This window comes from Loxodonta africana, chromosome 4 (genome assembly GCF_030014295.1).
Source record: "Loxodonta africana isolate mLoxAfr1 chromosome 4, mLoxAfr1.hap2, whole genome shotgun sequence".
In the NCBI taxonomy this organism is placed as follows: Eukaryota; Metazoa; Chordata; class Mammalia; order Proboscidea; family Elephantidae; genus Loxodonta; species Loxodonta africana.
Window position 1 is genome coordinate 143,195,385 of NC_087345.1, and position 27,383 is coordinate 143,222,767.

At 39.5% G+C, this 27,383-nt stretch overlaps 1 protein-coding gene across 2 annotated transcripts in view; it reads right to left on the reverse strand.

The window, feature by feature from the left end:
* Window positions 1–2,066: 2,066 nt before the first annotated feature.
* The window catches only part of LOC100660568 (prostaglandin-E(2) 9-reductase-like), an 89,246-nt gene continuing 63,929 nt past the window's right edge, over window positions 2,067–27,383 (reverse strand). The window contains exons 8-9 of one of the 2 annotated variants that reach the window (XM_003410603.3): window positions 11,497–11,579; window positions 2,067–2,109 (exon numbers count right to left, since the gene is read on the reverse strand). In XM_003410603.3, the coding sequence (XP_003410651.2) occupies window positions 2,067–2,109; window positions 11,497–11,579 (126 nt within the window). Of the gene's footprint in view, window positions 2,110–11,294; window positions 11,580–27,383 lie in introns of those variants that run through there. The other variant, XM_023548959.2, reaches the window with a different exon arrangement.

Consider the following 27,383-nt stretch of genomic DNA (forward strand, 5'->3'; position numbering starts at 1 on the left):
CTGGGTGGAGCCACTAGTCCTTAGGCCCCTAATGTGGGTAGGTGAGGACCCTGTTTAATAGGCAAAGCAGTGTCAAATATCAAACACTCACCTCTCTACCACACAGCTGAAATGGTTGGAGTCTGCCAACAAGGGCCTATTCTCCTGAAATAGGCCCACACAAGTCCACACAAGGGCGAAAGGTATTCAAAGTCCATGGACCGTTTGTGCCTGGAGAGGAGCCGCTTCTGTCCTGAGCTCCCCCAGTTAATAGAGCTGGCAAATTATCTTTTCCTCCAATTGTGAATTTAATTCCTTCTCTGAGGCCAGGAGACAGGCCCAGGGTGCTCTAGAGGGCCTATCTCAGGCCCAGGGAAATCAACAGCCACTGAATCTGGCTTGGGGGTGGGGGCACAAAAAAATACACTCAAGTACTTAGCTTTTGCCAAGAGTGCCGTTCTGCTTTGGTTCCGGAGGTGTGAACAGGCTGTGTGGCTGGCTGCTTCTCCCTGTGGAATCTGAGCCTTACGCCACCACCGGCCTGTCACAGCTGCTCCCAGGAATGGTGCCTGAGGGATCCCGGCAATTCAGGTCGAGTAAATCCTCGCCATTTCTGAACCGTCTGTCCCTCCCCCTGCTGCTCAGTCTGTTTTCTAACTTTGCCTTTGATGTTCAGGGCTTCTCGCTTGTCAAAAATATGATTGTTTCACTTGTTTTTTCAGGTCTTTGTTGTAAGAGGGATCGCCAGAAGCATCTGGCTTTTCTGTCATCTTCGCCCTGTCTCCCCAGGATAGCCTCTTGAGTTTTATGTCTTTTCCTTATCTCTTTTCTGCTTTAATTAGACCTTGACTCATGCGTCCTGATCTTTCTAGGAGAGCAGCTACAGGGGCTTTTAATTAATTGACTAAGACAACATCCAATGGCCTTAGAAAGCCCAGGTGATGTGACAGACAAATGTGACCATGAGAAGCAGCAACAGTTACAATCTTAAGTGTTGGGAAGTATACCCCGGTCCTGAACAAGTGAATGTCTCAAAGGACATTGTCCCAAGTTTTCAACAAAGCATCCGAAATGAAAATTCAGTTCTTAATGATTAGATGATTAAATTTGCACCCCTAAAATTAAAGAAAATAAAGGTATATTTTTGTGAAATGTGTTCCTGAATGTTAACAAATTTTGTTAGCATTATGCTATTTTGCGTACACTGTTTTTAAAGGATGTTTGAAAATGTAGGAGAACTGGATTTATTAAATGTATTACCTATTTTATTATTGGTTTTACATAAAATATTGAAACTCTTAGGACTATTTTGTGTTTTGTATTCATAAGTCCACCTTGCATTGTGTTTCAAACATTTCAGAGGGTCAAGTATATCAAATAAATAATATTTCTTACAACCTAAGATAAGAAATACAGTGTTAAATGTTCAGGGAATTAGATTTGTCAGTTGTTTCTTTGATTTCCTGCAAACCTGAGTTCTACCCGTCTAAGCCCACTGTTTCCATTCCAACCTCCCTGGTCAACCCTGCCAGAGTGATCTCTTGTTCTCAATTTCCTGGAGCTCTGATCCTCTGCACTGCTCGGTGGGGGCACTTGTGTTGTTAGTCGTCCTTTCAGCATGTGCCTCACCATCTCAACTATAGACAATGAGTTTTCCTAGATCTCAAAAGGCTAAGGAATCACTGACTGATGCATAGCTGCCATTTACTACTTTTCTAGAAGCTGAGAATTCCTCCCTGAGTACCATCTCAAGAATGTCTATAGCTTCCAACTTTCTCCCACTGCCTCCAAACTTCTGGACCAATCAAAGCTTTGGACCTGAAAGATACAAGGAAATGAGTTATGTAAATAATAGAGACCAGAATGGATAAGAATCTTTAGGGGGGAAAAATCTTTATTCTTTTTCCCAAAAAGACAAGGATTTAGTGCTTTCCCTTGCTGAACTAGAGACACAACTCTAGCTGAGTATGAGTTCCTAAGCAGCATGGATTCAACCAGAGGTGCTGTCTCTCATCCCCAGCATCTGAGACGTTTCCTGCAACCTATTCGGTTGCAGGGGCTGCTGGACGGAGTCATGACAAAGGCCTTTAATACTCTTCAGAAAATGGATAATCAGGGTGGCCAATACCACTAGAATGAGAAAGAAAAATGAATAATGTAGATTCAGAGACTAGTGCAATAACATCAGAGGTTTCTAAGAAGCTGGCATTAGTATGCAAGTTGAATGTTTTATTTCCTGGCTGCTTGTAAAGCCCGCCTTTCATACTTTCATAAGCATGTCTTTATAATAAATGTTTCTATAAAATAATAATTAAACAATTAAAATTATATTCCCATGCCTGAAACTTAGCACACAGATGCAAATCTACAAATATATTGCCCTCCCTTAGATACATTTGTCAAGAAAGCAAAGAGATGTGCTATGTGTTTTCATTTGAATTCTCAGCGAAAGCATAAATTGATTCTGCCTTGTTTTGAACAGGGATTAAGTCCAGGTTTATGCTTAACATAAATTAATATTTTAGGGCAATACAGATTGTAGATAGCAATTTTACTCCACTTCACTAATTCATCCATTTCCTATCATATGTCACCTATGGCATTATTCAGGAATGGATATAATGACATACTTAAGATGTGGTACTGTCTCCAAGGAGCTTCCTATATAGTGAGATCCCTGTGCATAATAACAACAGAAAGTATAAAGTGGTAGAAAATGATTAATTGCAATTTAAATATTTAATTAATGATTGGAATTACTGATTGCTTCCCACTTTTTCTTTACATCATTTCTTTGTTTTTTTCCCTAATTTTCACTATGCTGATAAAAATATTACCAGCGATAATAATATACCTACTCATTCTTGAATACTAATGATGTGTCATTGTGCTAGTCCCTTTTCATGTATGATCACATTACTTCTATTATAAGTGAAAACCCCTAGAGTAGAGGGGAACACTTTAAAAACCTCATTTATAATGAATGTCCTTTCTCAGAATCCTATAATTTAGAGCATGTAGGAACAGTAAAGAATTTTGTGGGCTAAAAATGGTCTCCAACATTGAGGTTTTGTCTCCACCCTCTTTTCTTGGATTTTTTTGTTAATTTTTATTATGCTTTAAGTGAAAGTTTACAAATCAAGTCAGTCTGTCATATAAAAACTTGTATACACACCTTGCTACATACTCCCAGTTGCTCTCGCCCTAATGAGACAGCCTGATCCCTCCCTCCACTCTCTCTTTTCGAGTCCATTTTTCCAGCTTCTAACCCCCTCTAACCTCTCATCTCGCCTTCTGGCAAATGCCAACATAGTCTCAAGTGTCCAACTGATCCAAGAAGCTCACTCCTCACCAGCATCCCTCTCCATCCCATTGTCCACTACAATACCTGTCTGAAGAGTTGGCTTTGGGAATGGTTCCTGTCCTGGGCCAAAAGAAGATCTGCATGCCATGACTACCGGAGTCCTTCTAGTATCAGTCAGACCATTAAGTCTGGTCTTTTTACAAGAATTTGGGGCCTGCATCCCACTGCTGTCCTGCTCCCTCAGGGGTTCTCTGTTGTGTTCCCTGTCAGGGCAGTCATCAATTGTAGCTGGGCATCATCTAGTTCTTCTGGTCTCAGGCTGATGTAGTCTCTGGTTTATGTGGCCCTTTCTGTCTCTTGGGCTCGTAATTACCTTGTGTCCTTGGAGTTCTTCATTCTCCTTTGATCCAGGTAGGTTGAGACTAATTGATGCATCTTAGATGGCTGCTTGCTAGTGTTTAAGACCCCAGATGCCACTCTCCAAAGTGGGATGCAGAATGTTTTCTTAATAGATTTTATTATGCCAATTGACTTAGATGTCCCCTGAAACCATGGTCTCCAAACCCCTGCCCCTGCTACTCTGTCTGGCCTTTGAAGCATTCAGTTTATTCAGGAAACTTCTTTGCTTTTGGTTTAGTCCAGTTGTGTCGACCTCTCCTATATTGTGTGTTGTCTTTTCCTTCACCTAAAATAAAACTTCTCTACTATCTAATTAGTGAAAACCCCTCTCCCTCCCTCCCTCCCATCCCCCCTCCCTCCCTCCATCTGCCTTCTCATAACCATCAAAGTATATTTTCTTCTCTGTTTAAACTATTTCTCCAGTTGTTATAATAGTGGTCTCATACAATATTTGTCCTTTCGCAACTGACTAATTTCACTCAGCATTATGCCTTCCAGATTCCTCCATGTTATGAAATGTTTCACAGATTCATCACTGTTCTTCATCGATGCGTAGTATTCCATTGTGTGAATATACCATAATTTATTTATGCATTCATGTGATGATGGGCACCTTGGTTGCTTCCATGTTTTTGCTATTGTAAACAGTGCTGCAATAAACATGGGTGTGGATATATCTGCTCGTGTAAAGACTCTTATTTCTCTAGGATATATTCAATGAGTGGGGTTGCTGGACTGTATGGTAGTTCTACTTCTACCTTTTTAGAGAAGCACCAAATCTTTTTCCAGAGTGGTTGTACCATTTTACCTTCCCACCAGCAATGTATAAGTGTTCCAGTCTCTCTACAGCCTCTCCAACATTTATTGTTTTTTGTTTTTTGGATTAATGACAACCTTGTTGGAGTGGGAAACTCTCTTCATGTAGCGCTTAAGTGCTACAGCTGCTATACAAACGTTCGGCAGTTTGAATCCGCCAGGCGCTCCTTGGAAACTCTATGGGGCAGTTCTACTTTGTTGTATAGGGTCACTATGAGTTGAATCAACTCGACAGCACTGGGTTTGGTTTTTTTGTCGTTGTCCTAGTGAGATGGAATCTCATTGTAGTTTTGAATTACATTTCTCTAATGGCTAATGATCATGAGCATTTCCTCAATTATCTGGTAGCTACCTGAATGTCTTCTTTAGTGAAGTGTCTGTTCATATCTTTTGCCCATTTTTTACTTGGGTTATTTGCCTTTTTGTAGTTGAGTTTTTGCAGTATCATGTAGATTTTAGAGAGCAGATGCTGATCGGAAATGTCAGAGCTAAAAATTTTTTCCCAGTCTGTAGGTAGTCTTTTTACTCTTCTGGTGAAGTCTTTGGATGAGCATAGGTGTTTGATTTTTAGGAGCTCCCAGTTATCTAGTTTTTCTTCTGCATTCTTAGTAATGTTTTGTATAGTGTTTATGCCATGTATTAGAGCTCCTAATGTTGTCCCTATTTTTTCATCCATGGTCTTTATCGTTTTACATTTTATATTTAAATCTTTGATCCATTTTGAGTTCGTTTTTGTGCATGGCATGAGGTCTGGGTCCTGTTTCACTTTTTTGCAGATGGACATCCAGTTATGCCAGCACCATTTGTTAAAAAGTCTGTCCTTTCCCCATTTAACTGCTTTGAGGACTTTGTCAAATATCAACTGCTCATATGTGGATGGATTTATGTCTGGATTCTCAATTCTGTTCCATTGGTCTATGTATCTGTTGTTGTACCAGTACCAGGCTGTTTTGACTACTGTGGTGGTATAATAGGTTCTAAAATCAGGTAGAGTAACGCCTCCCACTTTGTTCTTCTTTTTCAGTAATGCTTTACTTATCCAGGGCATCTTGCCCTTCCATATGAAGTTGGTGATTTTTTTCTCCATCTCATTAAGAAATGTTGTTGGAATTTGGATCGGTCTTGCATTAAATATATAGATCGCTTTTGGTAGAATAGACATTTTATAATGTTAAGTCTTCATATCCATGAGCAAGGTATGTTTTTCCACTTAAGTCAGTCTGTTTTGGTTTCTTGCTGAAGTGTTTTGTAGTTTTCTTTGCATAAGTCTTTACCTCTCTGATAAGATTTATTTCTAAGTATTTTATCTTCTTGGGGGCTACTGTAAATGATATTGATTTGGTGGTCTCCTCTTCAAAGTTCCTTTTGTTGGTGTAAAGGAATCCAGCTGATTTTTGTATGTTTATCTTGTATCCTGATACTCTGCTGAACTCTTCTGCTAGTTTCAGTAGTTTTCTTGAGGATTCCTTAGGGTTTTCTGTGTATAAGATCATATGATCTGAAAATGGAAATACTTTTACTTCTTCCTTGCCAGTCTGGATGCCCCTTATTTCTTTATCTACCCTAATTGCTCTGGCTAGGACCTCCAACACAATGTTGAATAAGAGCGGTGATAAAGGGCATCCTGTTCTGGTTCCCGATCTCAAGGGGAATGCTTTCAGGCTCTCTCCATTTAGGATGATGTTGGCTGTTGGCTTTGTATAAATGCCCTTTATTTTGTTGAGGAATTTTCCTTCTAGTCTTATTTTGCTGAGAGTTTTTATCATGAATGGTTGCTGGACTTTGTTAAATGCCTTTCCTACATCAATTGGTAAAATCACGCGATTCTTGTCTTTTATTTATATGATGGATTACATTAAGTGTTTTTCTAATGTTGAACTATCCCTGCATACCTGGTATGAATCCCATGTGGTCATGGTGAATTATTTTTTTGGTATGTTTTTGAATTCTATTGGCTAGAATTTTGTTGAGGATTTTTGTATCTAAGTTCATGAGGGATATTGGCCTGTAACTTTCTTTTTTTGTGGCATTGTTACCTGGTTTTGGTATCAGGGTTATGCTGGCTTCGTAGAATGAGTTTGGGAGTATTCCATCCTTTTCTATGCTCTGAAATACCTTTAGTAGTAGTGGTGTTTACTCTTCTTTGAAAGTTTGGTAAAACTCTGCAGTGAAGCTGTCCGGGCCAGAGATTTTTGTTGTTGTTGCTGGGAGTTTTTTGATTACCTTTTCAATCTCTTCTTTTGTATTGGGTCTATTTAGTTGTTCTACCTCTGTTTGTGTTAGTTGAGGTATGTAATGTGTTTCTAGGAATTCATCCATGCCTTCTAGGTTTTTAAATTTGTTAGAGTACAATTTTTCACAGTAATCTGATATGATTCTTTTAATTTCAGTTGTGTCTGTTGTAATATCGCCCATCTCATTTCTTATTCGGGTTATTTGCTTCCTCTCCTGTTTTTCTTTTGTCACTTTGGCCAGTGGTTTATCAATTTTGTTGATTTTTTCAAAGAACCTCCTTTAGGTCTTGTTAACTCTTTCAATTGTTTTTCTGTTTTCTATTTCATTTAGTTCTGCTCTAATTTTTACTATTTGTTTTCTTCTGGTGCCTGAGGGTTTCTTTGTTGCTCTCTTTCTATTTGTTCAAGTTGTAGGGATAATTCTTTGATTTTGGACCTTTCTTCTTTTTGTATGTGTGCATTTATTGATATAAATTGACCTCTGAGCACTGCTTTCTCTGTGTCCCAAAGGTTCTGATAGGAAGTGTTTTCATTCTCACTGGATTCTATGAATTTCTTTATTCCATCCTTAATGTCTTGTATAATCCAGTCTTTTTTGAGCAGGGCATCGTTCATTTTCCAAGTGTTTGATTTCTTTTCCTTGCTTTTCCTGTTATTGATCTCCACTTGTATGGCCTTCTGGTCAGAGAAGATGCTTTGTAATATTTCAGTGTTTTGGATTCTGCTAAGGCTTGCTTTATGACCTAATATGTGTCTTTTCTAAAGAATGTTCCATGTGCATTTGAAAAGAAGGTATGCTTGGTTGCTGTTGGGTGGAGTGTTCTGTATATGTCTATGAGGTCCATTTGTTTGATTGTGGCATTTATATATTCCGTGTCTTTATTGAGCTTCTTTCTGGATATCCTGTCCTTCACTGAAAGTTGTGTGTTGAAGTCTCCTACTATTATTGTGGAACTATCTCACTTTTCAATGCTGATCGAATTTGTTTTATGTATCTTGCAGCCCTGTCATTGGGTGTGTAAATATTTAATACAGTTATATCTTCTTGGTCTAAAAAAAAACCCTTAAATCATTATATAGTGTCCTTCCTTATCCTTTATGATGGATTTAACTTTGAAGTCTATTTTGTCAGAAATTAACATTGCCACTCCTGCTCTTTTTTGATTGTTGTTTGCTTGAAATATTTTTTTCGTCCTTTGAGTTTTAGTTTGTGTCTGTAAATGTAAGGTGTGTTTCTTGTAGGCAGCATATAGTCGGATCATATTTTTTAATCCATTCTGCTACTCTCTGTCTCTTTACTGGTGCCTTTACATTCAGGATAATTATGGATAGGTATGAATTTAATACTATCATTTTGATGTCTTTTTTTGTGTGTTATTGACAGTTTCTTTTTCGTGTTTAATTTTATGTGTGGAGTAGATTATCTTTATATATCGTGCTTTCCTCATATTTGTTGCTGCTGATTTTGTTTCTGCTGAGTCTCTATTTTTTTCTTGTATTTTATTTTGATGGGTAAGATAGTTTGTCTTCTTTATGATTACCTTATTATTTACCCATATTTTTCTAAACTTAAACCTAACTTTTATTTCTTTGTATCGCCTTGTCTTCCCGTCCATATGGAAGATCTAAGACTACATTTCTTAGCCCCTTTTTATTGTTTTAAAATTGTCTTTTTTTTACATAATAAAATATCTGTTTCCCTGTGTTGAGTGTTTTTTTATCTTGATTTATTTTTGTCATTTTCCGGTCTGGTTTGACTTCTGATTGCTTGCCTAGTATTCTAGTCTTAGGTTGATACCTGATATTGTTGATTTTGTAACCAAAGAACTCCCTTTAGTATTTCTTGTAGTTTTGGTTTGGTTTTTATGAATTCTCTAAACTTCTGTTTATCTGGAAGTATCCTAATTCCACCTTCATATTTGAGAGACAGCTTTGCTGGATGTAAGATTCTTGACTGGCTATTTTTTCCTTCAATTTTCTGTATAGGTCATCCCATTGCCTTTTTGTTTGTATGTTTTCTGCCAAGTAGTCTGAGCTTATTCTTATTGACTCTCCTTTGTAGGCAACTTTTCATTTATTCCTACTGCTCTTAAAATCCTCACTTTATCTTTGGTTTTGGCGAGTTTGATTATAATATGTCTTGGTGAGTTTCTTTTAAAATCTAACTCATGTGGAGTTCGATGAGCATCTTGGATAGATATCTTCTCATCTTTCACGATATCAGGGAAGTTTTCTGCCAACAAATCTTCAACAATTCTCTTCGTATTTTCTGTTATCCCTCCCTGTTCTGGTAGTCCAATCACTCGTAAGTTATTTCTCTTGAAAGAGTCCCACATAACTCTTAAGGCTTCTTCATTTTTTAAAATTCTTCTATCTGATTTTACTTGTAATATATTAGTGCCAAGTGCTTTATCTTCAAGTTTAGAAATTCTGCCTTCCACTTGCTCAATTCTGCTCCTCTAGCTTTCTATTGAGTTGTCTACTTCTGTAATTTTATTGTTAATCTTCTAAATTGCTGATTGTTGTCTTCTTTGGATTTTTCCTGCTTATTAAATTTTGCATTATGTTCTTGAATAATCTTTTTAATTTCTTCAATTGCTTAACTGCATGTTCCTTGGCTTATTATGCGTATTTCCTCATTTCCTTCCTGATGTCTTGAAGGGTTCTGTATATTAATCTTTTGTATTCTGCCTCTGGTAATTCCAGGAAGGCACTTTCATCTGTAAGATCCCTTGATTCTTTCTTTTGAGATCTTGTTGAGGAAGTCATGGTCTGTTTCCTTATGTGACTTGATATTGAGTGTTGTCTCTGAGCCATTTATAGGTTATCGTATTAGTTTGTTTTATCTTTGTTTAGCGTGTCATAGTTTCTTGCTTTGTTTTCTTTTGATATGCCCCAATGGGTTGCTTGAGTGAGATAACTTGATTATTTTCACCTTTGGAGCTCTGACATCCTGTCCCAGATGGCTAGAACTGTTATCAAGTATATTAGTCTAGGAGTCCATTCACTTGTCTTGTATGAATTCAGCTCAGGTGTCCAGGTAGCTGATCATCAAGTGTGTGGTACAGGCTCTGTCCTACAGTCTTAGAGGGCCAGGGGTGATTGGTGTAGGTACCAGTATCTGATTGCAGCAGGAGGTCACACTCTGAACAAGGCATTTCTCTGAGGAAAGCATGGCCCTGTTCCCTAGATTGTACAGGTGGGTGAGTTCTTCAGATGGAGTATAAAAAAATAGGCACCCAATATTTTTGGTTGTAAGAACTGGGGGGTACCAGTTATCCTTGGACCCCGTCACGGGTGGCTGGGTGACCTGAGTGGAGCCACCAGCCCTTGAGGCCCTGATGTGGGTAGGTAAGGAATCTGCTTAATAGGCAAAGCAATGTCAAACATCAAACACCCACCTCTCCGCCACAGAGCTGAAATGGTTGGAGTCTGCCAACGAGGGCCTATTCCCCTAAAATAGGCCCACACAGTTCCATGCAGAGGGTAAAGGTACTCAAAGCCCATGGACCGTTTATGCCTGGACAGGAGCCGCTTCTATCCTGAGCTCTCCCAGTTAGTGGAGCTGGCAAATTATCTTTTCCCCCAGTTGCAAATTTATTCTTTCTCCAAGGCCTTGAGGATGGGTCTAAGTGCTCAACAGGGCCTATCTGAGGCCCAGGGAAATCAGCTGCTGAAGCCATCTTGGGGAGGGGTGCAGTAAAATATACGCAAGTACTTAGGTTTTCCCAAGAGCCCCATCTTTCTCTCATTCCAGAGGTGTGAGTAGGCTGTGTGGCTGGCTGCTTCTCCCTGAGGAAACTGTGGCCGAACACTAGTACCAGCCCACTGCCGCCACTCCTGGGAATGGTGCCTGAGGTCTCCCCCTGATTCAGGTCCAGCATCTTCTCTCCACTTTTGAACCTTTTCTTCCTCACCCTGCCCCTCAGTTCATTTTCTAAGCTTGCCTTTGATGTTCAGGGCTCCTACTTGTCATAAATATATTCGTTTCACTTGTTTTTTCTATCTTTGTTGTAAGAGGGCTTGTCAGAAGTGTCTGTCCATCCTGCCATCTTGGTTCCACCTCTCTTTTCTTGGTTTTAATCTCTCTTCTCTTAGTCTTCTTCATCCTTTGCATTGAGAGTTTTGTATTTCAGAAAATCAAAGCCACAGGTTCTTATACAAAGGCCATTCTTTCAGGAATTGAGTGCAGTGTTTGGGTCCCGAACAAACATGAGATGAAATAGTAGGCAGAGATTCAAAAACTATTAAGTCCTAAAATTTACAAGGTCTAGTGGAGATGATGAAAAATTCTGACTTGGACCAGAGAGTTGCTGGCAATGCCTTTTATTGGGCAGGTTTGAGGAGTTGAGAAGGTTTGGGAGAAGACAATGACAAAAATTGTTTTGGACACGTTTCATTAAGGGATATCTCTAATACTCACTTTGAGTATTAGAGATAAGAGGCCTACATGGAAGAGGTAAAACCATCAGTGATTTTGATTTTCTCTGTAAAATATATGGAGTGAGGAGAGCAGAGTATGGGTGAATGTTCAAGCTGACCCTGGGTCCCTTACACACTTTAGCTGATTCAGTGAATAGATCTTTGAGGTGAAGCTAGTCTGAGAGTTTTGGGTAAGCTCATGTCTCATCCCTTCCTAAAACTGGCCAATATCTTTCTGGTACTGACGTAAATTTTAACAGCTCTCCTACTTTCCTCAGCTGAAAATTAATTGAGGCAAATAGCTTTAGCAACAATACTTGCTATTCAGTGAACAATACTTACAATGCAAGGGTAAAATAGCGAACATTGCGGTTTAGGCCATCTAGGACTTTCATGTCTTCCGAAGCCAACTGGAATTCAAAAACCTATCAAGAGAAAGAAAAAAATTTTTAATTACTTTCAGATTATATAATTTCCAATCTTGGAAAATCCAAGTGAATCTTCACTATAACCGACAATATGGCTAGGTACAAAAATGAATGAACAAAAATCAGTGAATTTTCCAAATACTAACAAACACCAGTTAGAAACTAAAATAGAAGAAAAGATTTCATTGATACTAGGCTACTAAGAAGTATCAATGACTCTAGATTATTGGTAAGACATTTGTATTCTAGATGGTAGAAAATTAATCTGAGAAAAATTCAAGCTCCTTCCACTCAGTGAAATTTCCAGGGATCCAGTGGTGTGGGACAAGTCAAGACATTCCTTCTAAAATGAAGAATAAATTGTTACATATAACTAAAAAGGAGGGACAATGCCTGATGGTCCTCTTTGGATTTTGGAGGCAACTTATCCCTTATTTGGTTGTGCTTCTCTGGCCTATTTACCAAGTGCCTGGAAAAACTGCTAGTTTTGAGTGGTGCCCAGAAGAACAGAAGGTGTGCCACAAGGCCAGGCTGCTGTGCAAGTCAGTCTTCCACCTGGGCCATGTGATCTGGTTAATTCAATCATTCTTGAAGTGTCAGTGGCAGATAGAGATACTCTTTGGAGTCTTTGGCAGGCCTCTGTTAGTGAATCACTAATTTTGGAGAAAGGTTCTGCCATTTTCTGCAGATGACTACTCTCCTTTTGAGAAGTAGCTTTTGTCTTGTTTTGAGCCATAGTAGAGAGTGAGTACTTAACCATGGGCCATCAAGTCACCATGTGGCCTGTATAGGCAGGATTCTGTGGAGCAAAATCAGTGCAATGTATACATATACAGAGAGATTTGTTTCAAGGAAATGGCTCACATAGTTACGGAGGCTAGTGGCTCCAAATCATCAGCAGTTTGGAGGCTTTTCACGACTCACAACGCTCTAACGGTTGATGGACACAAAATCAGCAGGTGAGACAGAAGGGTGCTGGCTTACAGGGATTCAGGAGCTAGCAAATCCTGAAATCTGCAAGTCAGACGTCTGGCTGCTGGTTCACGTCACATGAACTGGAGGTTAGAGGATGATGAGTTGGATACTGGATCCAAGGAAGGTGAGCTTTGCGAGAATATTTATATATTTTGGATGCAGGCACCTCTCACGAAACTCTCCTTCTGAGTCATTGGCTACTCACAACAGATCATATTGTGGATGGTGATTACATCATATATTGCAACCCACTGAGAATTATGGACCAGCCATGTTGACACATAACCTTAACTATCCCATGGCCTGAGCTTCCCATAATGAACTGGGTTTTGTCTGACCAACAGAGTCATAAAATCAGATGTGCACCTCACCAGTCCATCATTAAATGGAAGTGGTAAATAGGAGATCAGGCTGAGCAGGACCTGAAGATGCAAATATGTGATGTGAGGAAGTTGCTAAAATCCTCATCATCCCCAGTCCTGTCACATTATCCTCCTTCTGCCAGTCTGCACCTAAGGCCTCCTGAGGGGATGATGGGGGAAGAGAATTCTTGCTTCTGGTTTATAATGTTTCTTCATGAACCACTCAAAAGTGGACAGTGGCAGCAATTCAGCCCCCTTTCTGGGGCCTCCCTGAAGGACAATGGTGCAGGGACATCCCCCCAACAGGCAGAACGTCAAGCAATGTACATGTTTATTTTGCTTGGAAGGAGAGATAGCCAGATGTGCAATTGTATACTGATTCCTGGGCTGTGACCAATGATTTGGCTGGATGGTGAGGACCTTGGGAGGAACACAATTGGGAAATTGGTGACAAGGAGGTATGGGGAAGAGCCATGTGGATAGACTTCTCTGAATGGGACCAAGAGGTGAAGATGTCTGTGTCTCATGTGAATGCTCACTGTCTTAGTTATCTAGTGCTGCTATAACACAGCTACCAGAGGTGTATGGATTTAACAAACAGAAATTTATTCTCTCACAGTCTAGGAGGCTAGAAGTTCAAATTCAGGGTGCCAGCTCCAGGGGAAGGGTTTCTCTCTGTGTTGGCTCTGGAGGAAGGTCCCTGTCATCAATCTTCCCCTAGTCTAGAAGCTTCTCTGAGGAGGGACACCAGATCCAAAGCACATACTCTGCTCTTGGTTCTTCACTCTTGGTGATAGGAGGCCCCCTGTCTCTCTGCCGTTTCTCGGTTTTATAACTCAAAGAGATTGACTTAAGAGACAACCTGACCTTGTGGTTGAGTCCTGCCTCATTAACATAACTACCTCTAATCCTGCCTCATTAACTTCATAGAGGTAGGATGTACAACACATAGGAAAACCACATCAGATGATGAAATGGTGGACAATCAATCAATACTGGGAATCATGGCCTAGGCAAGTTGACACACATTTCTGGGGGACACAATTCAATCCATGACACTCACCAAATGATAACCTCATCAGAGGAGGGTTTTTACAACCAAGTGGATAATATGACGTGTTTTGTAGATATGACTCAGTCTCTTTCTCCAGCCACACCTGTCATCGCCCAATGGGCTCATGCAGAAAGTGGCCATGATGTAGATGGAAGTTATGCATGGGCTCAGCAACAGGGACTTCGAACCACCAAGGCCTACTTGGCTACAGTCACTACCTAGTGCCCAATCTGCCAGCAGCAGAGACCCACACTGAGTCCCTGATATGGCACTATTGCTAGAGACAATCAGCCAGCAACCTGGTGGCAGGTAGATTACATTGAACAAATTCCATCATGGAAACGGCAGCATTTTATTCTTACTGGAATAGACATTTACTGTGGATATGGATTTACCTTCCCTGCACGCAGTGCTTCTGCCAAAATTACCATCTGTGTACTTACAGAATGCGTTATCTCCCACCATGGTTCCCACACAGCATTTCCTTGAATCAAGGAACTCATTTCACAGCAAATAAAGTTCAGCAATTGGCCTCTGCTCATAAAATTCACTGGTTCTACCATGTTCCCCATCATCCTGAACCAGCTGGCTTGATAGAACAATAGAATGGTTTTCTAAAGACACAATTACAGCACCAGCTAAGTGGCAGTATCTTGCAGGTTTGGGGCAAACTTCTCCAGGAGACTGTATATGCTCTAAACCAGCATGCGATATATGATGTTGTTTCTCCCATAGCCAGGATTCATGAGTCCAGGGACCAAGGGTTGGAAATGGGAGTGGCATCATTCACTATTACCTCTAGTAACCCACTCACAAAATTTTTGCTTTCTGTCTCTGTGACCTTATATATACCTGTGTGTGTATTATACATACATATATATGTATATATATATATATTGCTTGATAAAGTAAAGGGTCAGTGAAAAAGAGGAAAACCCTGAACAAGATGGATTGATACAGTGGCTGCAACAATGGGCTCAAACATAACAACAATAGTGAGAATGGTGCAGGACTAGGCAGTGTTCTGTTGTGTTGTAGTGTCACTATGGGCTGGAACTGGCTCGATGGCACCTAACAATAACATACATGTATCGAATATATTTGTTTTCTCCCCTCCCTTATTCTATTACTTATTATAAATTGTAAGATATAAACGGGGCTAGTGTGTTTTTGGTTGTATGCATGTCGGTTGTGTCATATTATGTGCAAGTGTGACTTTATAATTGTCTTTATTTAGACATGTTTTAAGGTTTAAAGTGATGTGTACAGCTGCCAGGTTGACAAGGGATGGACTGTGACAGTTATTTGTCAACTTGGCTAGGCCATGATTTCTCAGTGACTCTTAGTTTTTTTCAGATATTATATAATAATCATCCATTTTGTGATCTGATATGAATAGCCAATTGGTTTAAAGGTGAGTTTTCTTGAGGGTGTGACTTGCATCCAATATATATAGATGTTCTGCCAAATCTCATCCTCTCTGGATCTCACATCTGAATTGTCATCTCTGACCTCCAGAGCCTACCACCTCATTTTGGATTCACCAGCTCCTGCAGCCCTATGAGCCAGAAGCCTACCTCCTGACCTGTAGATTTTGGTTCCACAGCCCATGTGAGCACTTGAGTAAAGAGAAGTTGCCAGCCTTCTGCTTACCCTTGGATTTGGGACTTGCCAGCCTCCACAATTGCATGAAGTTTTTCCTTGTAATGAATCTCTCTATATATTTATATATATGCTTCACTGGTTTTATGCTTCTAGAGTACCCAACTTAAGACAGGAAGTGTCTCCAGGAGCCTGACATAACTCTTTTCTGGGTTCTGGAGAGCCACACCTTCATCCATGGTGTCAAAGGACACCACAAATAAAATTAAGAAGAAAATGAGGAGGTCTCAGGTAAAACTAACTAAACATATGTGGAAATGCTAAACATATGTGGAAATAAGTCATCATAAAAGAGAACCTGTTGGTATAAAAGACAGCAAAAAAAAAAAAAAAAAAACCACTAGGATTATTAATATTGGCATTTATGGACTATAAATTAATTGTGTTGCTATATTTAAAAAATATTCACACAAGAAACTACATAATGATTAAGAAAATTGTTAAAACAATTATACAGAATTTTTAGACAAAAATTTGACATTAACACAAAGGACAGTTTTATTAGTATATTAGGAGTGGCCAAAAAAACTCATGAAAAGATACTTGTGATCATTAGCCATTTAAAAAAACAAAAAACCAAACTTACTGCCATCGAGTCTATTCGGACTCTTAGCAACCCTACAGGACAGAGTAAAAGTGCCCCATTGGGTTTCCAAGGAGTGAATGTTGTATTTGAACTGCCGACATTTTGTTTAGCAGCCTGAACTCTTAACCACACCAGCCATTAGAGAGATGCAAATAAAAATTACAATGAGTTGTCACCTGTCATGGATTGAATTATGTCCCCCCAAAAATGTGTGTATCAACTTGGTTAGGCCAAGATTCCCAGTATTGTATGGTTGTCCTCCATATTGTGATTGTAATTTTATTTTGAGAGGATTAGGGTGGGATTATAACACCATTCTCACTCAGGTCACCTCCCTGATCCAAGGAAAAGGGAGTTTCCCTGGGGTGTGGCCTACACCACCTTTTATCTCTCAAGAGAGAAAAGGAAAGGGAAGCAAGCAGAGAGTCAGGGACCTCACGCCACCAAGAAAGCAGCACCAGTAACAGAGTGCACCTTTTGGACTGGGGATCCCTGTGCCTGAGAAGTTCCTTGACCAGGGGAAGATTGAGGATAAGAACCTCGCTCCAGACCCAACAGAGGGAGAAAGCCTCCCCCTGGAGCCGATGCCCTGAATTTGGACTTGTAACCTAGTAGATTGTGAGAAAATAAATTTCTCTTTGTTAAAGCCATCCATTTGTGGTATTTCTGTTACAGCAGCACTAGATGACTGAGACAGAATTTGGTAGAGAGAGTGGGGTGCTGTTCTAAGAGATACCTAATTTGTGGAAGTGGTTCTGAAACTGCGAATGGATAAAGGAGCAGCAGCTACATAGGGCCAGCAGCAGCACAGAACCTGCAGCGGCAGACAGGCAGTAGCAGCAGCAAACCAGCAGCAGCAGAACCAGGAGTCCAACATGAGACAGTGCTGGAGCCGACCCACGGAATGAGAGAGCTGAGTGCCTGTGTGCAGGAGGCTTCCTGAAGGAGTGGGGTACCTCCAGGCAGTTATTAGTGGAGTTATAGAGCTTTGGAACACTTGCCCCAGAAGGGCAGATGCAGATGTGAGGCCTGAGGAGCTGAGAGGCCAAGAAATCAGGGAGCAGAAGCTGAAGAGACAACACAAGAAGCCAAGCTGCCTCAGTCTCAAAAGGTATGGCCATGACCTCAGGGGTTTCAAAGGCTGGAGCCACAGCCTCTGGTGTTTCTAAAGGTGGAGTTGCCACTCAGATGGACTAGGAGAATGGTGCGCCTAAAGCCAAGGGAGCAGAGTTGTTGTCCCAGGGGGCTTAGAAGGTAGAGCTGAAGCCCAGGTCCAAGGGGCCTCCACTCAGAATCCAGGGAGTGTGGCCAATGCCTAGAGTCTGGAGGGCAGGGCGATTGTATAAATTGTCTCAGAGAACAGGGAATTATTTCAAAGCCTTCAGGGCTAATGTAATGTGTTCTACTGACTTGCTTCATGCCTGTGACGCCTTCTTTCCTTCCATTTTCTCCCGTTTGTAATGGAAATGTCTAGCTTGTGCCTGTTCTGCTATTGTACACTTGGAAGCAGATAACTTGTGTTCTAGATTTCACAGATGAAGAGGAATTTTTAAATTTTGGACTTGGACTTGATTTAAGACTTTTGCTGTGCTATGATGGGATAAATATGTTTTGCATGTTGCAAAATGTGATGGGGGGCTAAAGTGTGGAATGTCATGGATTGAATGGTCCCCCTAAAAACGTGTGTATCAACTTGGTTAGGCCATGATTCCCAGTATTGTATGGTTATCCTCCATTTTGTGATTGTAATTTTATGTTGAGAGGATTAGGGTGGGATTGCAACACCACCCTCACTCAGGTCACCTCCCTGATCCAAGGTAAAGGGAGTTTCCCTGGGGTGTGGCCTGCACCACCTTTTATCTCTCAAGTGAGAAAAGGAAAGGGAAGCAAGCAGAGAGTTGGTGATTTCATACCACCAAGAAAGCAGCACCAGGAGCAGAGCAGGTCCCTTGGACCAGGGGTCCCTGCACCTGAGAAGCTCCTTGACCAGGGAAAGATTGAGGATAAGGACCTTCTTCCAGACCAGGCAGAGAGAGAAAGCCTTCCCCTGGAGCCGACGCCCTGAATTTGGACTTGTAACCTACTAGATTGTGAGAAAATTAGTTTTTCTTTGTTAAAGCCATCCACTTATGATATTTCTGTTATGGCAGCACTAGATGACTAAGACACCATCCCACTCCTGCAAAAATGCCACTGTTAAAACCAAGCAACAAACAAACAGAAAACAACAAATGCTGGCAAAGATTTGAGGGATTAGAACACTTAACCAGTGCTGGCCTGATTGTAATATGATAAAAACCACTTTCTAAAGAAGGTAGAAATAGAAATACTTTATGATGCAGCAATCCTACTCTTAGGTATATTCTCTAGAGATATAATAAAAGAGACATGGACAGACATGTGCACACCTACATTCAATACAGAAATATTCACAATAGCAAAAAGATGGAAATGATGTAATTGTCCAACAATGGATGAATGGGTAAACAAAATGTGGTACATACATACATTGGAATAGTACACAGCCATAAAGAATAATAATGAGTCCTCTTATATTGTATATCATAGATGAATATGAAGGACGTTATGCTGATTAATATAAGCCAATCAGAAAGGACAAATACTGTATAATTGCTTTTCATAAGAAGACAGGAATACATATATGTATATATAGAGAGAAACCAATGCTCATTGGTGGTTACCAGAGATGAGTGGAGACACTGGATGAGTGGGATAGTGAGAACCATTTTCAAGATAGTAGACAATTGTTATTTTTGGTGATGGTAAAGGTAGCATTGAATGTGGGTGAAGTGCACACAGCTTGACAAAGGTAAATGATGTCACTGAAGTGCACAAGAGAAAAAGAAGTTTTTGGTAAAGGATATGACAAATACATTTTTGCAACAACAAACAAAAAATACCTGTGTGATTACACAAATATGTATATAGGCATATATGTGTATCAGTGTGAACATGTGGGTATATATGCATGTGTGCACAGATATATCTATAGGCATATGTACATACAAGTATGTGTGTGCATGAATGTATATTCATATATATAATAGACCACATAGGGGACACAGTTACAAATACTCCTTAGACATAAAGAAACACCTCTTATAATTAGTTTTCTCAGTTTGAAGGCTTAGGACCATAGTCTCGTGGGACAGCTCAGTTAATTGTCATAATATACGTTATAAAGTGTTTGTTCTATATCACAACGTGGTAAGTAGTTTCTGGGGTCTGAAAAGCTTGCGAGCTACTATCTAAGATATGTCTATTGGTCTCTACTTGCCTGGAAGAAAAAGGAAAGAAGGAAACCAAAGACTCATAGAAAAAAACTAGTCTATTTTTTTTTTTTTATAGGCCTAATAGCCTATATGAACCATAGCCTCATCTACCCTGTGACCAGAACTGGATGGTTGCTGGCTACCACTACCGACCATTCTGATCAGGGCCAAAATAGATGGCTCCTGATAGAACGGGAGGAAAATGTGGAAAAGAACTTAAGTTCTTAAAAAGTCCAGACTTACTGGACCTGTTGACACTAGAAGACTCTCCAAGATTATCAACCTGAGATACTCTAAACTTTAAACCAAAATTATCCCTTGAGGTTGACTTTTAGCTAAATAACAGATTGGCTTATAAAATAAAGAATACCAATTATAGGAAATGAGCTCTTTTTAAAAGTGTGTGAAATCAAATGCTCAAAGATTATGCTAAAGCAAAGACGAGAAAGTAACGGGGCAGGGAAACTAGAGTTCTGGAAATGGTACGAACAGAATGAATGAGAATGATGACACATTGTGAAAATCTCTCCAATATGAGTGAATAATTTGTGTAGAAATTGTTAAATGGGAACCTAATTTGCGGTCTTCCACTTTGCTCTTCTTGTTCCCTAATGCTTTACTTATCCGGGGCCTCGTCACTTTCCATACGAAGTTGGTGATCTGTTTCTCCATCTCATTAAAAAATGTCATTGGAATTTGGGTTGGGATTGCATTATACGTCTAGGTTGCTTTGGGTAGAATAGGCTTTTTCACAGTGTTGAGTCTTCCTATCCATAAGCATGGTATATTTTCCACATATGTTGGTCTCTTGGTTTCTTGCAGTAGTGTCTTGTAATTTTCTTTGTACAGGACTTTTACATCTCTGATTAGGTTTATTACTAAGTGCTTTTTCCTCTGGGGGCTATTGCAAATGGTATTAATTTGGTGATTTCCTCTTTCAACTTTGTTGGTATAGAAGAATCCAACTGATTTCTGTGTGTTTATCTTGTATCCTGATACTCAGCTGAAATCTTCTGTTAGTTCCAGTAGTTTTCTTGTAGATCTTTGGGGTGTTCTGTGTGTAAGATCATATCATATGCTAATAGGGATACTTTTACTTCTTCCTTACCAATTTGGATATACTTTATTTCTTTCTCTGGCCTTATTACTCTAGCTAGGATCTCCAGCACAATATTGAATAAGAGTGATGATAAAGAGCGTCCTTGTCTGGTTCCAGTTCTCAAGTGGAATGCTTTCAGACTCTTCATTTAGAATTACGTTGGCTGTTGGCTTTGTATAAATGTCCTTTATTATGTGGAAGAATTTCCCTTCTATACTTATTTTGCTGAGAGTTTTTATCAGGAATGTGTGTGGGATTTTGTCAAATGACTTTTCTGCATCAATTGATAAGATCATGTGGTTCTTACTTTTGTTTAATTTATGTGATGGATTACATTGATTGTTTTTCTATTGTTGAACCATCTCTGCATACCCGATATGAATCCAATTGGTCATGATGAATTTTTTTTTTTGATATGTTGTTGAATTCTATTGGCTAGAATTTTGTTGAGGATTTTTGCATCTATGTTCATGAGGAATATTGATCTTTAATTTTCTTTTTGGGGGGTGTCTATCTGCTTTGGTAACCCTGGTGCCATAGTGGCTAAGAGCTACGGCTGCTAACCAAAAGATCAGCAGTTCGAATCCACCAGGCACTGCTTGAAAACTCTGTGGGGCAGTTCTACTCTGTCCTATAGGGTCGCTGTGAATCAGAATCAACTCAATGGCAATGGGGTTTTTTTGGTTTTATCTGGTTCTGGTATCAGTGTTATGCTGGCTTCATAGAATGAGTTCGGGAGTAGTCCTTCCTTTTCTATGCTCTGAAATACCTTTAGTAGTACTGGTTTAAACTCTTCTCTGAAAGTTTGCTGGAAGTCTCCAGTGAAGCCGTAAGGGCCAGGGATTTTTTGGGGGGGGGAGGGTTTGTTACATCTTCAATCTCTCTTTTGTTATAGGTTTATTTAGTTTTTCTACCTTGGTTAATGATAGTTTAGGTAGGTACAGTGTTTGTAGAAATTTGTCCATTTCCTCTAGGTTTTCAAATTTGTTGGAGTACAATTTTTCATAGTATTCTGTTAAGATCCTTTTTATTTCAGTTGGCTCTGTTGCGATATCACCCATCTCATTTCTTATTCAGGTTATTCGCCTCCTCTCCCGTTTTTCTTTTGTCAGTTTGGCCAATGGTTTGTCGATTTTGTTGATCTTTTCAAAGAACCAATTTTTGGTCTTGTTGACTTTCAATTGTTTTTCTATTCTCCGTTTCACTTGTTCCTGCTCTAATCTTTATTATTTCATTTCTTCTAGTGCCCGAGGGCTTCTTTTGCTGCTTTTATTTGTTAGGGTTGCAGGGCTGATGTTTTTATTTTGGCTCTTTCTTCTTTTTGGATGTGTGCTCTAAATTGACCTCTGATTACTGCTTTTGCTGTGTCCCAAAGGTTCTGGTAAGAGGTATTTTCATTCGCACTTGATTCTATGGATTTCTTTATTTCATCCTTGATTTCTTCTATAACCCCGTAGCTTTTGAGCAAGGTGTTGTTCAGTTTCCATGCATTTGGTTTTTTTCCTTGCTCTTTCTGTTATTGATTTCTACTTTCTTGGCTTTATGTTCAGAAAAATTGCTTTGTAATATTTCTGTTTTGGATTCAGATAAGGCTTGCTTTGTGGCCTAATATGTGGTCTACTCTAGAGAATGTCCCATGTGCATTGGAAAAGAGTGTATACTTGGCTGTGCTCAGTGGAGTGTTCTGTATATATCAATGAGGTCAAGTTGATTGATTGTGGCATTTTGATCTTTCGCGTCTTTGTTGAGTTTCTTTCTAGATGTTTGTCCTTCACTGAAACAGGTCTGTTAAAGTTTCCTACTATTATCATGCAGCCGTCTGTTTCTCTTTTCAATGCTGTTACAGTTTGTTTTATATATATTGGAGCCCCGTCATTGTGTGCATATATATTTACGATTGTTATGTCCTCCTAGTGTATTGACCTTTTAATCATTATATGGTGTCCTTCCTTATCCTTTGTGGTGGATTTTACTTTAAAATCCATTTTGTCAGAAATTAATATTGCCACTCCTGCTCTTTTTTGGTTGTTGTTTGCTTAATATTTTTTTTTTTCCATTCTTTGAGTTTTATGTTTGTTTGTGTCTTTGTGTTTAAGGTGTGTCTCTTGTAGGCAGCATATAGACTGATCTTTTTTTTTGTTAATTTTTTTAATCCATTCTGCCACTCTCTGTTTATTGGTGCATTTAGTCCATTTAGATTCCCTGTAATTATTGATGTTTATGAGTTTACTGCTGTCATTTTTTTTTTTTTTTTTTTTTTTGGTAGTGTGGGCAGTTTCTTTGTTCGACTTAATTTTCCATGCTGAGTTGTTTTTCTTTATGTAGTTTCCTTTCATTTTTTTCATCTGTTGATTTTGCGTTTACTGAGTCTTTATGTTTTTCTTCTTTTTTCTTTTAATGGGTAGCTTTGTTAGTTTCCTTTGTGGTTACCTTAAAATTTACCTCTACTTTTCTAAGTTTAAACCTATCTTTTATTTCTTGATATCACCTTAACTTCCTCTCCATGTGAAAGTTCTATGACTAACTATTTAGTTCTGGTTATCTAGCTGAAGGACTCCCTTCAATATTTCTTGTAATTTTGGTTTGGTTTTTACAAATTCCCTTAACTTCTGTGTATTTGGAAATGCCTTAATTTTGCCATCATGTTTGATTGAGAGACGGAACCCTGGTGGTGTAGTGTTTCAGTGCTACGACTGCTAACTAAAAAGTCAGCAGTTCAAATCCACCAGGAGGTCCTTGGAAACTCTATGGGGGCAGTTCTATTCTGTCCTATAGGGTCACTATGAGTTGGACTCAACTTGATGGCAATGGGTTTTTTTTTTTTTTGGTTTATTTAAGGGACAGTTTTGCTGGATATATAATTCTTGACTGGCAATTTTTTTTTTCCTTCAGGGCTTTATATATGTCATCCCAGTGCCTTCTTGCCTGCATGGTTTCTGCTGAGTAGTCACAATTGACTCTTATTGACTCTCCTCTGTATGTGACTTTTCATTTATTCCTAGCTGCTCTTAAGATTCTACCCTTATCTTTGGTTTTGGCAAGGTTGATTATAACATGTCTAAGTGACTTTCTTTTGGGATCTATCCTGTGTGGGGTTTGATGAACTTATTGGATAGACACCTTCTCATCTTTCACAATATCAGGAAAGTTTTCTGCCAGCAATTCTTCAACATTTCTGTTTTCTGCTATCTCCTGTTCTAATACTCTAATCACTCATAAGTTTTTCCTCTTGATAATGTCCCACATAAATATTAGAACTTATTCTCAGACCTCTGTTGTGGGTGGCTAGATGAAATGGGTGATATCACTAGCCCTCAGGCCCCTGATGTTGGTGGGTGAGGACCCTGCTTAATGGACAGGGAAGTTTCAAATGTCATGCATCTGCAACTTCCCCTTGGCTGCTGCACTTGAAAATAGGCTTCAGGTATATGCTCTGTTGTTCTTTGATAATAAGGTGCACACAGGTCTAGGCAGTGGAGAAGGGCATTAGAAGTCCATGGTTCCCTTATGCCAGTGCCTCAGCAAAGGGGCAGTGCCTGCCCTGAGTTACCAGTTTTGAGAGCATGGAGATTTTTTATACCCACAAGACAGGTTTGGATGAAGATAGCCCTGAGTTCCTGGCTTAGGGGGCCTGTGGTGTTGAATCAGCCCACACAGGTCTAGGCAGGGGTGGAGGGTGTTAGTAACCCATTGGCCCCTATGCCAGTGCCTAGGCAAAGGGGCAGTGCTTGCCCTGAATTCTTGGTTTAGGGAGCGTGGCAATCTTTTGAAGGTGCAAGACTGGTTTGGGTACCAATAATACTGAGTTCCTGGCTTAGGGGGCATGGTAATTGTTGAATACTGCTCTACGGGTTTCAAAGCAGAGCAGGAAGGGTGGTGGGTGAGGGGAAAGTGGCACATCTATGCTGCAAAAATCTCAGAGCAGGAGGGGGGTTACTTTGACCCTACCCAATAGGTTAGACTTTTACACTTAACTTTCAGAGGTCCAGTGCTGTTTCCCCCTGACTCTGAAGGCATGTGCAGACTCTCCACTGCCTGGTCTCTCCTAACACAGTGAAATTCTTCCCAAAAGCTACTGCTTGCTTCAGCCTGCATGCACAGGCTCACCCAGCCTGCAGGGTGCTGGCTACCTTGTGACTGGCACTTCTTCACTGCTTCTGAACTGTCTCTCCCTCTTCCTGCAGCTCAGTCTGACTCCACAACTTTGATGATCAGGACTCCTACATTGCCATATACAATTGATTCACCTGGGTTTTTTTGGTCTTTGTCGACAGAGGGCCCTCTGGAAGCCTCTGACTATTCTGCTGTCTTGGCCATCCTTTCCTTATTTTTTTATTTTGAACATAGTAATATGATGCTAAGTTTTTATAAAAGAACAAATGAGCAAGAATAGCCAAGACATTCTTAAAGAAGAAGAAGGAGTGAGGCAATATTTTACCATTCTGTATGACAAGACCTCTTTTTCATTTTTATTAAGAAAATACAGAATGGTAAGTAGGCCAATAGAATAGAAGAGGCCAGACACAGGCTTATGGACATTTGATATATGATAAAGTTGGCAGTGAAGATCTTTGGGCTAATATGGACTTTTAAATAATTGGTTCTGGGACATTCGGACATCCATTTAAAAACGTATATACATATATGTTTGTATTCTTATTTCACATAGTACTACAAATCAGTTCCAAGTGAATTGTAGTCCCAAATTTGGAAGGAAAAACTGCAACACTTTGCAAGACAATATAGAAGGATACTGTCAATATATCATGCAGAAAAGGACACAATTATCTGCTACAAAGGAAAGGTATGGTGAACTTGACTACATTAAGAGTAAGAACTTCTGTTCATGAAAATATACCCCAACAATGAAAAAACAAGGCACAATTTATTAATAGAGATATTCAACAAATATATCTAAGTCTGACCAAAGATTATTATCTGGAATATATAAATGTGGTAGATTGATTATAAAAATGCTCTTAATTCTTCATAACTTCCTGTATCCACACCCTTTGCAATGTGACCTATGCAGTTCCTCCCCTTAAAAGGTGGTGTCTTTTTCCGCATCCGCTAAATCTGGCCTAGACTTGTTCCGGCCAATAGAATTTGTCAGTAGCATTGATGTGGCAGAACTGAAAAGGCTTCTCATGCATCCACTCACTCTCTTGGAAACTTGCTACTCTACATGTGATGAAGCCTACGTAGATAGCTCAAGAATGAAAACTATGTGAAGGATTGCTGAGGCACACCTGAAGAAGCCCAGCCAGCTCCAGAAGCAGAGCTGCCACATTCCTGCTAGAACTGTTAAGCTCTAAATTGTCAGTTCAACAGTCATGAGTGGAATAAGTGGTTTTTGTATTACCTTCTAAGTTTTGGGGTGTTTTATTACACAGCTATGGCTAATGATGCAGTAAATATCTCCTAGAAGTAAATAAAAAGAAAACCTAATAAAAAGCAAGAAACTTGAGGAGGCATTTTAAAAAGAACTGAGGGAGAACAAATGTACACAAATTAAACTACATTAATATTTAGAGCAGTGAAAAGTAAAGCTAGAATGAGGGCCTATTGGACATCCTTCAAATTGGCAAGAAGGTGAAAGGCTAGTAATATCAAGTGCTGGCTAAAATGAGGAGCAAGGAGGAATGTCCTATGTGGCTCACAGAAGTATAACTAGGTAAAATAAAGTTGGGAAAAGTTCGATATTACTTAATAAATGTGAACCTGCTCATCTCTTATTACCAATCAGTTTCATTCCTGTATCTAGGAATATATTCTATGAATATCCTGCTATGTGTGCACCAGCACATACATACAAAAATGCCCCTGGCAGCCTTATTCAAATGGCAAAAACAAACAAACAATGCAAATGCCCCTAATAGAAGTTGGATAAATAAATTATTACAAGTTAATGAATCATAAGATGATGTAGAAGTAAAAATGAACAAACTACAGCTGCATGCATCACAGGAATGAATCTCACACACTTAATCTTGTCCAAATGAAGCAAGTTACAGAGAAATGCAGTGTGATTCCACTTATACAATGTTTTAAAACAGGTAGATTAAAAAAGATATTAAGTGATCTACCCTTAAGTAGCAAAACTATGAGAATAGTCAAAGGAACAATTGACTATTACAGGAGTTAGAAGAATGGATTCCCCCATGGAGGGAGAAAAGATCAGTGAGCTTCAGATAGGCGTCATGTGCAATTTCATAACCTGAATGATCCTCAAGTGTTCAGCTTACTATTACAGTTTTAACTATGGATAACATTTTATACACTCTTATGTTTGTGATGCAGTTCACATTTTAGAAAGCTGTGGCAAGCGAACTGACTCAATTGACACAATTCTCATACTGACAGCTCTTGCTTGACTTGGAAAGAGTGCATGTTCTCAGATCAAAGTTAAATCTTATGTCTCTGAAATCAACATTTAAAAGTAATGGCATACCAGTCTGTGTGGCTTGCAATAATTTTTACAGAACATATATACTTTAATATGCAGGCAATATCTGGGAAGTTACCAGAAAAAGGCCAACAGAGATTGGTATAAAGAAGAAGACTGGGCAATTGGGGACTGAGCTACAGGTTGGGAAGAGACTTAATTTTCCTTCTATATCTTTTATACAATAAAATTAAAATTTTTAATTTTTATTAACCAGGTAACAACATTTTAGGTTTCCCGAGGGATAGGGTCTCTCTCTGTGCTCAGGGAGGAAGAGATTGTTATCAGGACCTTGGTCTTCACAATATAGGGACCCAGCAGGTAA